The 14,493-nt window shown below is 40.9% G+C and overlaps 1 protein-coding gene across 1 annotated transcript in view; it reads right to left on the reverse strand.

Moving 5' to 3' along the window:
• Positions 1-10,850, reverse strand: part of LOC104944039 (anthrax toxin receptor 1-like) — a 20,243-nt gene extending 9,393 nt beyond the window's left edge. Inside the window, exons 1-7 of the mRNA XM_010769506.1 lie at positions 10,773-10,850; positions 7,600-7,671; positions 7,149-7,230; positions 6,935-7,039; positions 6,704-6,772; positions 5,457-5,537; positions 2,597-2,657 (exon numbers count right to left, since the gene is read on the reverse strand). Coding sequence (XP_010767808.1) covers positions 2,597-2,657; positions 5,457-5,537; positions 6,704-6,772; positions 6,935-7,039; positions 7,149-7,169 — 337 coding nt within the window. The 5' untranslated portion in view covers positions 7,170-7,230; positions 7,600-7,671; positions 10,773-10,850. The remainder of the gene's footprint in view (positions 1-2,596; positions 2,658-5,456; positions 5,538-6,703; positions 6,773-6,934; positions 7,040-7,148; positions 7,231-7,599; positions 7,672-10,772) is intronic.
• Between the last annotated feature and the right edge of the window lie 3,643 nt (positions 10,851-14,493).

The following is a 14,493-nucleotide window of genomic DNA, read 5'->3' on the forward strand; positions in this document are numbered from 1 at the left end:
TCGTGAGAGAGGAGCGAAGTGAATCGTTCCTCCCGGCAGACCACTCTGTAGAGTTGATGTACAATGAGACTCTTGACCCAATTGCATCATTGGGATATCAGTAAGTAGTAAGTATGTGTGCGTGCAAGCTTACAGAGTGATACCCTATAACTTCGAGGGGGCATTAACGGTCTGTTCAATAGAGCTTTTAGTGGTTTGTTTGGTCGTTTTGTTCGTGGAGAAGAGCGAAGTGGATCGTTCCTCCCGGCAGACCACTCTGTAGAGTGATGTCAATGAGACTCTTGGACCCCATTGCATTCATTGGGATATCAAGAGTAAGTATTGTGAGAAGCTACCAGGAGTGATACCCTATACCTTCGAGGGCATAACGGTCTGTTCGAATAGGGTCTTTTAGTGGTTTTGGTTGGTCTTGAATTGTCCTCTCGAGACTGAAGTTGTGCCCGGGTCGTGACGAGCACCCGGTGAGTCTCGTCTCTGCAGATCGGGACATTTCGGCCTGTTTTCACTGCCGCTCCTGGGTCGAGCGGCGACGTGGTTTACAGAGCCTACCTTTGTGGGAACTGTTCGGTCCTACATCGGTCTGGTGCTCAGCTTACTCGGTGCGTCTGGGCATTCCAGGACGTATTGGGACTGAGGCGTGTCCGGTTTCGTTAGCGAAGGTTGTTAGGTCACCGCCTCTCGGCAACGAACCATTGCCGACACGGAAGACTCCCAATCGGGTCCTATTACTTCCAAACCAGTGATGATGTTTTGAGAAAACTGGACAGGTATATTCCGCATTCGTGCACTTGACCTGTGTCGTTTAAGCCGGCGACAAGGGCCTCCTTTGTGTCGCCGCCTCCTTTACGGAGTTACAGTTAACCCCATGTACTTGGTTGGTGGGACTCCATATTTCCGTCCCACCGCAGGTCTTTGTGAGAAGCGCAAACGGGGCCCCCGTTTGACTCACGTGCTTCCTACATGTCTCTCACGACGTTATAGTGTCTGTAGCGAACCGCTGACGGTCCCGGTCATTGTCGTGACAGGACAGTCGCTGTCCACGAGGTACAGTCGAGGAAGGTCCCAAGTTTACCCCAAGCTCACTCGGGTAGTATTTTGGTGACAGTCAGGGATTCCCGTGGTCACTGGACCTTTGTCCCTCCTCGGACGCTCGGGGAAAGTATATTTTGCGTCTGGTTCCTTACAAACCGATCGGCAGGAAAAGGGAGTTTCGGGTGTACCGTACGTCGTTATCGTTTGTCCATATTGAAACCTAGCAGTGTTTTCCGAAGACACAAATAGTTAATCCAGGACATCCTTTACTATTGTTGAATTGGGGTTGTCCTTTAACTTTTCTCCACCACGGGAAAAACTTCCGTGGTAAGGAGGATTTTGTGGGAGGTGAATGTCAAGTATCTCTCTGGACCACCTCCTTCGAGAACGTGAGGACTTATCACAAAATAGTGGAAGACGCCCTCTGGGGTGACATAAGTCTAACATGGTGAGTGCCGGTCCGGGTATCCCGGTCCCGAGGCCCCACACCCACTTTTCTAGCAGGGGAGGGGCCGGACTCGGTCATACAGGGAGCCCCCTCGACGGTGCCGACAGGGCGTGTACGTTCATATCCTTAGAGGTCACGATGCAACGTGGCACAAGCTACTTATAGGGTGGGTGGATTCCCTGACGCTGACGTCAAGATCACCAGCCAATCAGGATTGACGTAATGAGATTGATGCTTCTGTTTTCTCCGCGATGAGGCGCATCCCATTGTGAGACATCTCACTACATCTTACTCTGAGAACTGGGGTTATGTAAGTAACCTATAGTTACATTATGTAATGTTCAAAAAGAGAAACTCCCTCTGGAGGGAGCTTTGGAATGTGATCCTTTGCAGACCATTTACATGCATTAAAACACACTAAAGGAAAGGGAAAACAACAAAAAGCATAAAAAGGGCCACTTTAAAGTTTCACGAGAAAAAGAACAAAATGAGCACCGTGGGAGTCTGCATGAGGGCCAATCAAAAGACAAATCAAAGCTTTCAGCTGGCAGGACCATGCAGAATCATGTTTGAACTCTATGTAACTTCTGTGGTTTATGTTGTGTGTTGCACAGCTGGACACTTGACATCGTATCTTCTGCGAGTTCAATGATCAAATATTTACATGTTATTTACACCAGATGTTCACAACCCAGGGGTCTCACCCAATTAATAGAGGGGGGTAAATAAGGGTCACAGGATGCATTTGTAAGAAAGAATACATTTCCGATCCCAAACTTTTTTTTCTGACTTTACTCTCACCTCAGTTTTTCCATGTGAAATACAAGATACTTGAGTTCAGGACACCAAAGCCCAATGAAATTAAATATTTTGACGGGATGAATTCAAAACTGTTCAGAGGAGGAGCAAATGTTGATAGCCACCGATTTAAGTGGATCAACCTGTAAACTTAAGGGATGTGTGTTGAAGTGATAAAAGAATGCAACATGTGGGTATGAGGTGGTAATGAGGTTATGCAAGTGTCCTATACTGCCCTTAGTGATTGATCTAAGCAAGAAGTAACCATGAGCCTGGAAAGCATGATGTGTGCACAGTGCAGCAGGAGAGTCCACTCACCGTTCACACAGACACTGGAGGGCTCCACACTCAGGATCTCTGTGCACGAACGCTTTAATATCTGGAGGATGAGGGGAAAAAGGAAATGGGTACATTATCGCTTGAGGGCCAAGAATAAACACATCAAGTCCTGGCTGTTATCGGCTCTGTCAAGTTTAGAAAACAGATTAGGGTGCAACACCTGAGAAATGTCTCGCTCCTGATCGGGGCCTGGCGTCTAAAGGAGAGCGCTAAATATCGGCGGCGAGGAGAACAGGAGGGAAGAACGGCAGCTGTGTCAGCCTTTATGGGAAAATTATGCAAGACTATTGCATTTCTCAGATCTATTAAAAAACCTCCGGGATCCCGCATTATCATATAAAGAGGCCTGTGTGAGCCCACTGTCATGGAGCCACACTATCCGCTGTGATTCAATAAATCAACAAAGGACGAACTATGCAAATCCCAGTACACAGTCGGTAAAAAGAAGCATATTAACTGCAATATAGGATGCTTGAACCTTTCATTTGATGTTGGGTGAAACTTCAATCTAAGGAGAGGAAGACGGGACTGTTTACAGAGGCCTTATTAAATATGATGGTTTGATATGGGATCGAGAAAAGGGGAGAGGCTTGCAGATGACAGCTGGGAGGAAAAGGATCTGCTGCTGTTCCTCTGAGCCACTATTTTCCCCGTCTAATTACTTCCTTGGCAGTGCCCGAGCAAAAAGGGGAGGAGAAGAAAAAGGAGTGTTTGCGTGCCTTTGCTTAAAATTAAGGAGGGACTCAAAGAATGACATCTAAGTGTAGAAATGTTGCTCTAAATAGGGAATTTGGAAGAGTAACATTTCCTTTAAAATGTAAGGCTTTTTAAAGATTGATGGTTGTATTAAGTAATCCGTCAGGGTTGAAGGAACTAAGCATTTTGGAGATACATATATTAAAAGCTTTAGCAGTGGAGATTAGAGGCATTAGAACTCAAACAGCAGCTTTTCATTTTTCTTGGATCTAGCGACAATCATTATTTACAGGCTGCAGCGGGGAGACAAGGCAGTCTTCCAAATACTCAAATGAATTTGTATATCTACGACAGCGTAACTGCTGGGCTTTCTGAAAGCGTGAGACCGGTCTTTTAGCGGACATAATTAGGTGGAAGGGTAATCCAATGTCAAACAGGAATGCATGTTGGAGTTGGCGACACTGTACAGATCGCAGCTGAAGTAAACGATAACGTCATGGCTACTTCGCAATTTGGGGTTTTCCCAAAAGGCCCACAGCTTAGAAGACAGTGGTCCAGTGAAGCACAGAGGACAAATAAACGGCGCAGGAACACAACTTTCCTGAACTCTCTCTGTGCGTTTTATCACGCCGGTCACTGAGGCAGATCCTGCAGAAAAAGGCTGCACAGATGATCTCAAATCCTCCAAATCTAAAAAGAGGAGTGAGGAGGCCAACTAGTCAGGAATCCGTTATTACTAATCAGAGAAGAATGCACTCGGATGCTGGCACTTTGAGCCTCCGAAGGACTGACGGGATGAGCTTTATTTTGTTGTGCAGGACCATTTTGTACAGGCTGTAATCATTTTTTGGAAAGATTCAAATATATGTAAATGGCTTTGAGGCAAAAGGAGACCTTGTGACCCTGTGCATGCTCTTAAAATGAAAAATAAAGGATTCCCTTAGCTCAGCAAAAACAGATTGAAAGCATATTCCTCCCATTTACTAGATAATCAAATCCACCCTTTGTGTTACAGGATGGATTCACATGCTCCTTAGAGATGATGTTATGAGTCAGGACTAGTTCGAGTCATGGTTACTAATGCTGTATAATAAACAAACATTATAGCTATTTGAAGGTATCAGTGTTGCCTTTTTTAAACCACTGTTTCAAGGACTTTATTAAGACTTCATTCCTGATTCAAGAACCAAAACATGGACACTCAAATGAAATTATAAAATATATATACTATATCAAATTATTATACATGCACTTTACCTTGTGTTTATGTTGTTAAAATAATTTAAGATGAATATAAGGAGAAAGGAATAACTATTTGGCATATTCTGAATTGATGTGCATGGTCCCACATTTTTGGGGTAATGAGAGCCACAGTTTTAGACAACCTTCTTTCACTCTGTAGTCAGGCTGTGGAAAATCAATCATAGTTGTTTTTACTTTGGATCACACAACAGAAACAAGACACACCCTTTGGCTCTGCTTCCCTCCGGCTGCAAGTCTCACAGTTTGGTCTTTCCCTAAACACAGAGATGTAAAGTCCAGCTCAGGGCGGTGCGCTCCGCAGGGCTCCGGGGTCAAAGTCATGTAGAAATGATGCCATACAAACCCCCGCCTTGGCTGACAGCGTTTCAGCCCAAAAAGCTGCAGCAAATGGAAAGTATTACTAATTGGCTAGCAGCGGGTGAGGAGGGAAACTTCATATAAACACTGTTTAAGGGACTCTATTGACTGATACAGCAAGATGGGGTTGATGCCTTACGCTGGCTTTTATTTTCAGAAATAAAAGCAATAGTGTGCTAAACACAATAAAGACACGGTGAGGAGGATGGCACTGTGGACAGTGACTAACTGTCAAGCTGCTTGCACGTCTTCATTTGCTACAGAGTGGCAAAGACATTTCCACCTACAAAGTGGGGACACAGCCAGCAGTTATTTCCACAAACAGTTTCCATGCAGAGGTTCTGTTTTAATGTGTGCAAACTTCAATGAAGCCAGGAACACTTATAAGTTTGTTTTTATTTTCACAATTTCCCATTTTGGACATTAGTGTTAAATTCCACCTATTTGTCTATACATTTACATAAACCTGAGCTGACTGCCGTCCAGGACCACATACACACAAACAGAAAGTAGGCGCACTTACAGAATTGACGATGCCTTTGAGTGCCTGGAAGCCATCTTTGACAGGAAACACTTGGTCCTTGGTGTCCGCTACATCAGCAAGCTGTTGGTATCATCAAGAGTTGAATCAACAAGAAGAGATGTAATAACTGCTTTCTTCTTTTTCTCTTATCCTCTTTATGACGGAGCACTGTCTTTCCTTTCATATCATGGGCAGGAGGAGACATAGCAGATGGCATGACTGTGGCAAACACTTTGCTCAACCATTAAAAAAAAAAATCACTTGGAGCAATATTGTCTTTGTTATTTAACTTAAGAGCTCATCACAGGATTGTTACCAATGGTTACCAAGGGACAGGCCACCATGTTGTGAGAGGGACAGTAAAACGGCAGATAGCACTGACTTTGGTGCAGACTGAAATCAGTGAAGATTATATGTTGTGGACATTTTGTTTTTCTGTGGCCAATTCAATGTGTTGAACAGTGTGAATAGTGCAAACGGTCTATAACTGATATGACTGGTATATACTGCAAATATGTAAAAACTCTATATATAACCTGATAATATATTTACATACGAGTAAATATATTATGAGTTTTGTTATGGATTTGAAAATCCTGAAAGAAATTGGTAAAGAATGATCAGATTGGTTTTCTTTGTTCATGGTTCCACACTGGTTCATAGATTGTTGGAATTCTAAAGGTAACACCCACCGTTTCATTTAGTGCAGTTCATGAGTTCACTTTGTGCAATATCAGTAACATATCGTCATTTGTTGCCATTTGAAAATCATCTCAATTTAGTTTTACCTATTTCTTTTTGTCTTTAATAATGGAGCACCACAGTAGCCGAATGGTGACAGCACTTTAGATTATCAAGCCAACTTATTATCTAGCTAATAAAGTCAATTTAAAAAATAAAGAAATCATTAACATTGACGAAATGTCTAAATATACAGATAGTGATGTCAAGGGAGCTCGAGAATTCTACTTGAAGCAGAATATTTCACATTATTCAAACAAAATAAATGACTACGTGGAGCTAAACCAATGACAGATGAGCATCTGAAAAGTGGATTATGCTGCAGGAGTTGTTTACTAGAGTTTTTATTGATATTACTTTAAGACATGGATTTTCATTACAGGTAATAGCGCTCACAATACTTGTGTTTACCTTTCTTGACACTCTTCCAACATGGCAACATGTCTCTCGCTTTTAAAATGTGATTTAGCGCACACTGCTTCAGATTAAGACTCAAGCTTTCTTACCTGCTGCTCATCGAAGTCTTTGATACCCACACAGTAAACACGGGCTCCGAATGTCCTCGCCTTGTCAGCCTGAGGATCAAACAAATGAGGGGATGATGTGCAACAGGTTGGATGTAACAAAACATTTCACATTCAGAAAAAAAAGCCACATATAAATAACAAAAAAAGAAAAAAAACGTAGCATTTTAAAATGTGTAAAGCAAGATTTGTGTTAGATAATGTGAACCTAACCTCTATCACTGTGAGCTCGTGAATGTAGGTTTCCAGTTTCCCATCAGTCAGAGCCAGGATGATGCTGGAAGACTTGGTCTTCTGCGCCTGTATCTGAGCTGAGGCCTTCAGGTTCAAATGACACCAAACGTTACATCACATCTCAAGCTCACAAGTATATTTACAAAAAAAGCTTCTGAGCCGTAATTGGGTTTATTTTAGAAAGTAACCTTACCTCTTTTATTCCCTCATGCATATATGTTTCACCTGCTGGCTTAACGGCCCGCAAGCGTTTCAGACCCTGTTCTATCGCGTATCTAAAAAACACACAAAATAATAAATGGTTGAGTAATAGTACACATGCACTTTGCTGTACTATTCAGTTTGGCCTTTTGAGGCCCAAGGCAAATTAAATCTCACCTCAATCATGCAAACATTTCCCGCAAAAAATAAGTTCTTGAAAACCCAAATCAACTGAACCTCCCGATAGTATGTAGCAATAAACTTTTGTTCTGGTACTAAACTTGCACATACAAACAGAAGTCGTATACCTAATTTAGGCCAAAGACTAGACTTTGTTATCACCGTTACTATTTTACAACAACACAGTATTTAGGCCATGAGACTTCTTAGAGTTAAGGTACAGTAACCATTTAAACAGAATTGTGTGTGTTAGGGTTCAGTACCCGTCTCCGGTCAGAGGAAGCAGGACTTCTGCTCTGGCCGAGAACACGATGAACGAGACTCTCGTTCTGGGGCTGAAAAAAAAAAAATACAAAATAGGAATTAGAAATGTCATGTTTTATCAAAATATATGGACAGTATATTATAATGTTGTGATATTTATTAAGATCTTCTCTTCCTAATCATATCCGCCCTTCATCTTCTTTATCTACCCCCCACACAGTATGACATGTAAAACACTGTTTTAGGAGTCAGTGTGACTGACAGCTTTATATATAACTTCATAGAGGTTCAGCTCAGTTCAGGAGAATTAAACAGATGAGTATAATTAAGTAAACAGCTTTTTCAATGTCAACTAATATTAATGTGCGACTTAAAGAAGCTTCAGTGGGACTGAAGGAAGTGATTAATCAACTCACAGACAGTAAACATGTTGTGAGGATGAGTCACACATAAACACTCGAACACACATCGTGTTACACAGATATAGTGTACTTTGTACCTGTGAGTGTTTAAGGTGTGAACTGTCACTGGACACTCCGATGTGTCCCTGACCACAGAGGCTGTTTACATTCAGTATCACTCCCTCTGTTATATAACAGCACACTCACTGCCTCAGAAAACTATACACATATATGCATCCTGCTGTGAACATTTAAATCCACACAAAAGTGAAGGAAAATGTACAAGTCCCACTGCACAAATGTACTTGCTGGAATTGACAATTACAAAAATGGTTACAAACAAGTCAAATAATACTTCACTCTAGTTAGAGCTGTAATGCCACAAAGGGAAAATATTTCAATACAATCCCTGTGATTTTACTGAAGTACATTCAAGAACAGGTACCAAAAGTACTTAAACCGTAAAGGTAACTCAGAATCTTGAAGTACCCCAAACTGTCCACATTTTAAGTGTTGCCATTAGTTGTCTCCTTGTTTGGCAGGCAGTTGTTTCAACAGTTTCAATAGTGGTGGCGACATAAGACCTGAGGTTTTTTTTATTTATTCAAGCAATATGACATGCTTCTCAACAAAAGTCTTTTATATTTAACATAATAAATAAGCCTTCAGGGATGCATGTCTTCAATTATTTTCCTAACATACAGGTTTTATTTTTGCCTTATTAAGATATAGACTAAAATGCAAAGAGTTATATACAAAGGATATCAAATGTTTTCAAAAATGTGTGCAACACTTTTTTATTCATCTTACTAATATTGTAATCTTATGTCTCTACATTGTGATTCTATGCTTGTCTTTTCAGTCTCTGTGAGCTGTTCCCAATGCATCTAATACATGTTTGTCCATCTTGGAGAGGGACTCCTTTTCTCACCCCAACCTGCAGTCTAAGTCTCAATCAATCTCAATCTTTATTTATATAGCACATTTAAAACAACCTTCAGTTGACCAAAGTGCTGTACAGGCAGATGAATCAAATTATAGAAATGAACTTAATTCTGAGCATGCATAATGGCCTGAAGAATTCAATCCTGCTCTTCACGTCACGCTGACAAAAGACAATTTTTTTAACATCTCATAATAAAATATTGTTATCGCGCATGCATGCATCAACTTATCTAACAACGAATATAAAATTAGAAACTATAACGACATTATATAATGGGTTGAGTAAAGTACGGATGTGAAATACATATATTTACTGTCTCTTAGTTGCTGTGGTTTACAAAACAGCGCAATTTGAAAATTAATACAACAACAAAAGCATAGAAACATCAATCAATGCAAAGTTAGTTTAATTAGCTTTTTACACATAGGAGCAAGAAAGACTCAATCTGATTTCAGAAATGGAATTTCCTAGAGAAAGTAGGATCTAAGCTCTCTAAGATCTCTATTTAAAATCCTGCATGCAATCAGTAACCTTTAAAAAGGAGGTGAAATAGTCAAATGTTTTCTTAAAAAAACGTCCCTGATTCCCATAAAGTATTAATATTCTAAAGCTATAAGACTTAGGAGATGTAGTCAGAGTTACTTCCTGTGACTGTACCAACCACACAGCACACAGATTCCATCCCACGGAGCGAGCTAAACTTCAGATAGTTAAGCACACAAGTGTTTCCTTCAGAGATCCGAAGCCTTCGGAGCATAAGGAGAGGTGCTGATATTTCTCACCCACGTGACGCATGGCCCAGTCGCGATCCTCCCCCGCAAACCTAGCACAATCTTTAAGCCACACGGCCACATTTGGCTGGTGGCGGTAGCAGCCGTATACATCCACATCCTGTCTGCGAGTTTCATATGTGGACTTAAAAGTAGCTCGAGACGAGGATAAATGGTGGGTGGTGACTTAAGGCTTTCGGTGGGGATTGTGATTGTACATGTTACTGCTGAAGCAGTATAGAAAGACTAAGACACAGTGATGCCAAGGACATATCAGAGGGTGGTGGTGGTGGGGGAGGGGGTTGATGAAGTAGTCCAGTTTGCTCCACATGGCGCGACAGAAGAGCTCTTGGTGAGCGAGCATTGTTTAGCAGATTGTCCTCGTCGCCTTCCAGTGTTCTTTTGCTTTACTGTACATTGTCTGCCTGTCAGCCATTCTGTGGTGGAAGCAGGGGATAAGTGTGGAGCCGGACCCCCCCGGTGCGAATGGCCATTCTCACAGCCCAGAAGACTGCTCCTCTCTGCCACCCACTCCCACCTGGTGCCTTTGCTATTTTCTTCAACCAACCACTTCATTCTGGCTGGGTCGCCGCCGTCTGTACTGTGCTGGCAGGCGCCGTTTGAGTCAAACGTTATGCAAGCCGAACGTTTCAAGCTGGTTTCTCTGCTTTCGTCTTTTTAAAGAATTATGTGCAAAAAGGGTGTCATAGATTTAGCTATTTGATAGTTTGTAAAAACAGGTGGGAGATGCAACTAATGTCGTAGGCTCTGTAATTATAGCCATTAACTGCAAAAGATAATTGAATATATTAAACATGCAAAAAATTGGGTATTTTGGTACAGAGGGTATGGTTGACCTACTACGTCATCTTTATAAAATAGTGAATTTTGTTTTCTCTATGAAAATTATTCTAACATTAAAATGGCTTTTTTATATTTATTTGAAACCATGAATCTTATTCTATGGAGCATAATTCACTTCTGCGAGCATTATGAAACCCTAAAACGTTGTTTCCAAAGACAATGCCTGACATCAACACTAGCTTTGTACTGACCTCACAAATCTGTCGGTGAGGTTCTTCACGAACGAGTAGATCTCGACCCAGTCATTAGCGACACTTCCGGACCTGAAACGAGAAAACAACAGTTAGTTTGCAGCTCGTCAGTGGCAGCAGATTGTGTGCTGGGGAGTAAAATACTGTACAGTATTTGTGCTATGCACCACAACCACAGTTGGACATTAACACCAGCCACATGCTGGATAATTGTGCTGATAAGTCTATGTTGTATAGCAGCCACTTCAGCTGTTAGAACACACAAATGTTCACAGGAGCTTAGTCTTTCTACATATCTACTTGGCAAGACATTTCAAATGCAGAAGAATCACCAATGTGACAGTAACTGCGTCCAGGCCAATATGAGTAATGGTTCCACGCCACACTCTAAGAAAACATGGAAAAAATCCTCAAATATAAAAGATCTAGGTTCAGAAAAAATGTGTCAGGTATGCACTAGGAGCAATGGGCAAGAAAAGATGAAATAATGAAGGAATAAATTCAATTTCTAACGTACTAAATCCAAATATGTCAACAAGTCCAATAAGGAGTCTTGTTGCATGATTCTAGAGGGGTAAGTCCAGTAGAATGGATGAATTGTGCTGGCATTGTAAGATTTATTTGACTTACAGAAAAATGATCTTTCCCGATTGAACTCCTGCTTTCCTATCCTTTATTGATCCTTGTATATCCTTCCATGTGTTATTCAAGCAAACCTTCTTTCCTTCCTTGTTTCAGCTCGAATAAAAGAACAAAACATGGAAACTGTGTCAACCTGTAGCCCTCGGCCCTTCTCACTTTTCAATAAGTCTGTACGAACACAGTGAGTAAAATATGCCCTTGATGTTACGACAAAGAGGTTATTAAAGCAATAATTACAATTCAATGTAGAGAACATAAAACAGAGGGGTTTGACCATTCGGAGGCTCATCTTTCATGACACCTCGTTCTCCTCCCTGCTGCCCTACAGACAAGGTCACACAGCTCGAGGGTAAAGGAAAAGTTAAACTGCACTTTGACAACATTGTGTCAGTGGTGGATTAGCAGTGTTTAAGTGTTAAAGGGGTATTTCATGTGGAGACAAATGTATTTGATTTGCTCCAGGACTAATCTAAAACTGGTCTGTGTGTTTAGGGTGTTCCTGTAAAAGGGAGCGTGGATCTCAGTGAAGCTTCCCTTAATAAAGAAGGATTAGTCAAATGAGAGAATCAAATATCATTACTTGGTGTTAGAGTACCAATAATGTATGTTTTATTGTTCAGAAATGCTTCCGAGCATGCTACTAAAATCTAGAGCACAACAAAAAAAAGTGCTGACTTAGGATCCTTGTCTTATCAGGACAAGCAGGAAGTCTGGGAGTAGAGCGATTGTATCTGCAGGGACAAACTTCCATCAAAGAGACATGCTACCATTTGGCACCCTGACAAACTGATGAAGGAGCATGCTGATGCACTGCAGATTGGGCTTATATATTTCACAAATATAAACGTGCAAAAGGAAATTAACGGACCCCCAATTCAAATAGGTAGTCATACACTTGGTTAAACCTGTTGTAATAATCTCAGTCATCATCCTGTGATTTAGCCATTTAGACGAGGGTGGAGTAGTTTAAAAATGGGTCAGGGGGGGCAGTGTTTCAACTCAACGGCCCTTGATGGCATGTTTCCAAGTTGGGGGAGGAAAGGATTCAAAGATGCTGTGAAGGCTGTGAACTCCACAACATTTATTGGAGGCCTTTTGGCATGACGCTCATACAAAGTATTGCTGAACTGACAGAATCTAGCGTGGTGCATGTTTGAAGCAGCACTAGAAAACACAGGAAGTGGTGCATTGCCAAAGTGTGTTACACTTGGTGATGCAATTCTTTCTTGCTAGCATGCACAAATAACACACAAGGACTTCACTGACATTTAAGGTCTTATTATCTCTGCCTAGGAGGCTAGTTATCGCTGTGTGTGTCCGTGGGAAAACCTTTCCAACTGTAAGAATCCACACAAACTCCTCCGAAAGTCGTAACAACTTTCAATTTGCTTTCAAACACTCTGAGCAAAGACATACAACACATGTTCTCATAAACACCTGCATTTAGAAGAATAAACGTCCCAACTCCGGAAATGGGAGGTAAATGGATCGCTTTCCTTGAGACCTGCACTTTTTAAAAGCCATCCTAGTTCTGGTGACTCAAAAGACTGCCCCATATTCGAGGCTGGAGTCCTCAATTAAGATAAACAATATTATATGGTCCAGAGTTCCCGTTAGAATATTTTTTCGTCGGTCAACATGTCCGTTAAAGTTTAAATCTTCCGGACAAAATTTGAAAAGTGCCGGTCAAAGGTCTTCTTTGTTATTTATTGAGCTTTAAAACAAACAAATTGATATGATTCGATATTAAACAAACTAATAATAGTAGATTAACTATTCAAAAGTGTACAGTAATTTACAATAACACGAGAATAATAAACGGAGCGCTCTCTCCCTCTCCTGACAGCCCGTCAGTATCATGCAGCTCGCGGATCAGTAATGAGCAGTGGTGAGCTGTCAGGGCCCTCTAGGCCCTCTGTGAGGGCCTAAGATATTCTACAAAATAATATTTAAAACATTAAAAAATAATTTTCTTTTTCTATATTTTTTTTCTATATTTTTTTAGTTATATTTTTCATTAGTTTTACCAAAATAACTTGATTAAATTGTATTTAAAATAAAATTTCCAAAGAAATAAATCCTTCGAATCTGCCTATTCAGTTTCTGTTGGAATGTGAAGGGTTAAATGAAAGAAGCTCGTCCCTGCGAGTTACTGTGAAGAGAGGAGCTGTTGGACGTCCAGGCGGTCCAGCTATGAATTCACAGAGGGCCCAGCTATAGTAACTGAACGAGAGAGTAATGTCAAATGACAGTACAATTGACCAATCATATCTTCCCTCTAAATAGGTGGGCTTTATTATCGCGGACTTTATGACAAGTTCCGCCCGCTGTGAAACGTTTCTTGTTTCCAAAGCAACAACAACTGTCAACAGCGTAAACTCGCCTTCAAAATAAAAGCATGCCAAATTACACTTAAGACATACAACTGCAACGAAAGTAACAAGCACAATGCAATATCCTTTTCAATTTCAAAGAACACAAATTGGGTTATTTACAGGTGTTGTTTTGTGTGGTAGAGGGTCGCTTTCATTGATGCGTTTTGCACCCCGGGCCGTTGTTTTGATATTCCACCAGTGTGGAAAAAATAAAAAAAATAAAAAAAAAAGAAATCTTTTTTTATTTTTTTTTATTTTGTATTTCGCAACCCACCTATCACATCGCCCCACACTTTGAGAAACGCTGGTCTACAGCATGAATCTGCTTAATGAAAGGCAGGTTCTGAGCAGAGGACACATTTTTAAACAAATATCTTGTTTTTTACTTTTGTTAGGTCTGATTGTTCTGGTATCTTACATAGTACACTTAAGTAAAAAACATCTTATTGATATTTATATATATATTTACAGGTGAGCAGTAATTGTTACAGATGACATATTCACAGTTACCCTGGCAACCCTGCTTCTTTAACTGTATGCTCAAGAACCACTCGTGATTGTGCTTTTTTTTTAACAGTTGAATAGATGGTCATTTTGATGACATTGACTCTTATCTGGTGTGTTGGGCTGCTTTCTTATTAGTCTAAAGAAGCTAAGACCAGCTATGAGACGTAGAACACTCGCCCCTCGGACAGCTAACAGCT

Source organism: Notothenia coriiceps, unplaced genomic scaffold (genome assembly GCF_000735185.1).
Source record: "Notothenia coriiceps isolate Sejong01 unplaced genomic scaffold, NC01 NC01_scaffold00007389, whole genome shotgun sequence".
In the NCBI taxonomy this organism is placed as follows: Eukaryota; Metazoa; Chordata; class Actinopteri; order Perciformes; family Nototheniidae; genus Notothenia; species Notothenia coriiceps.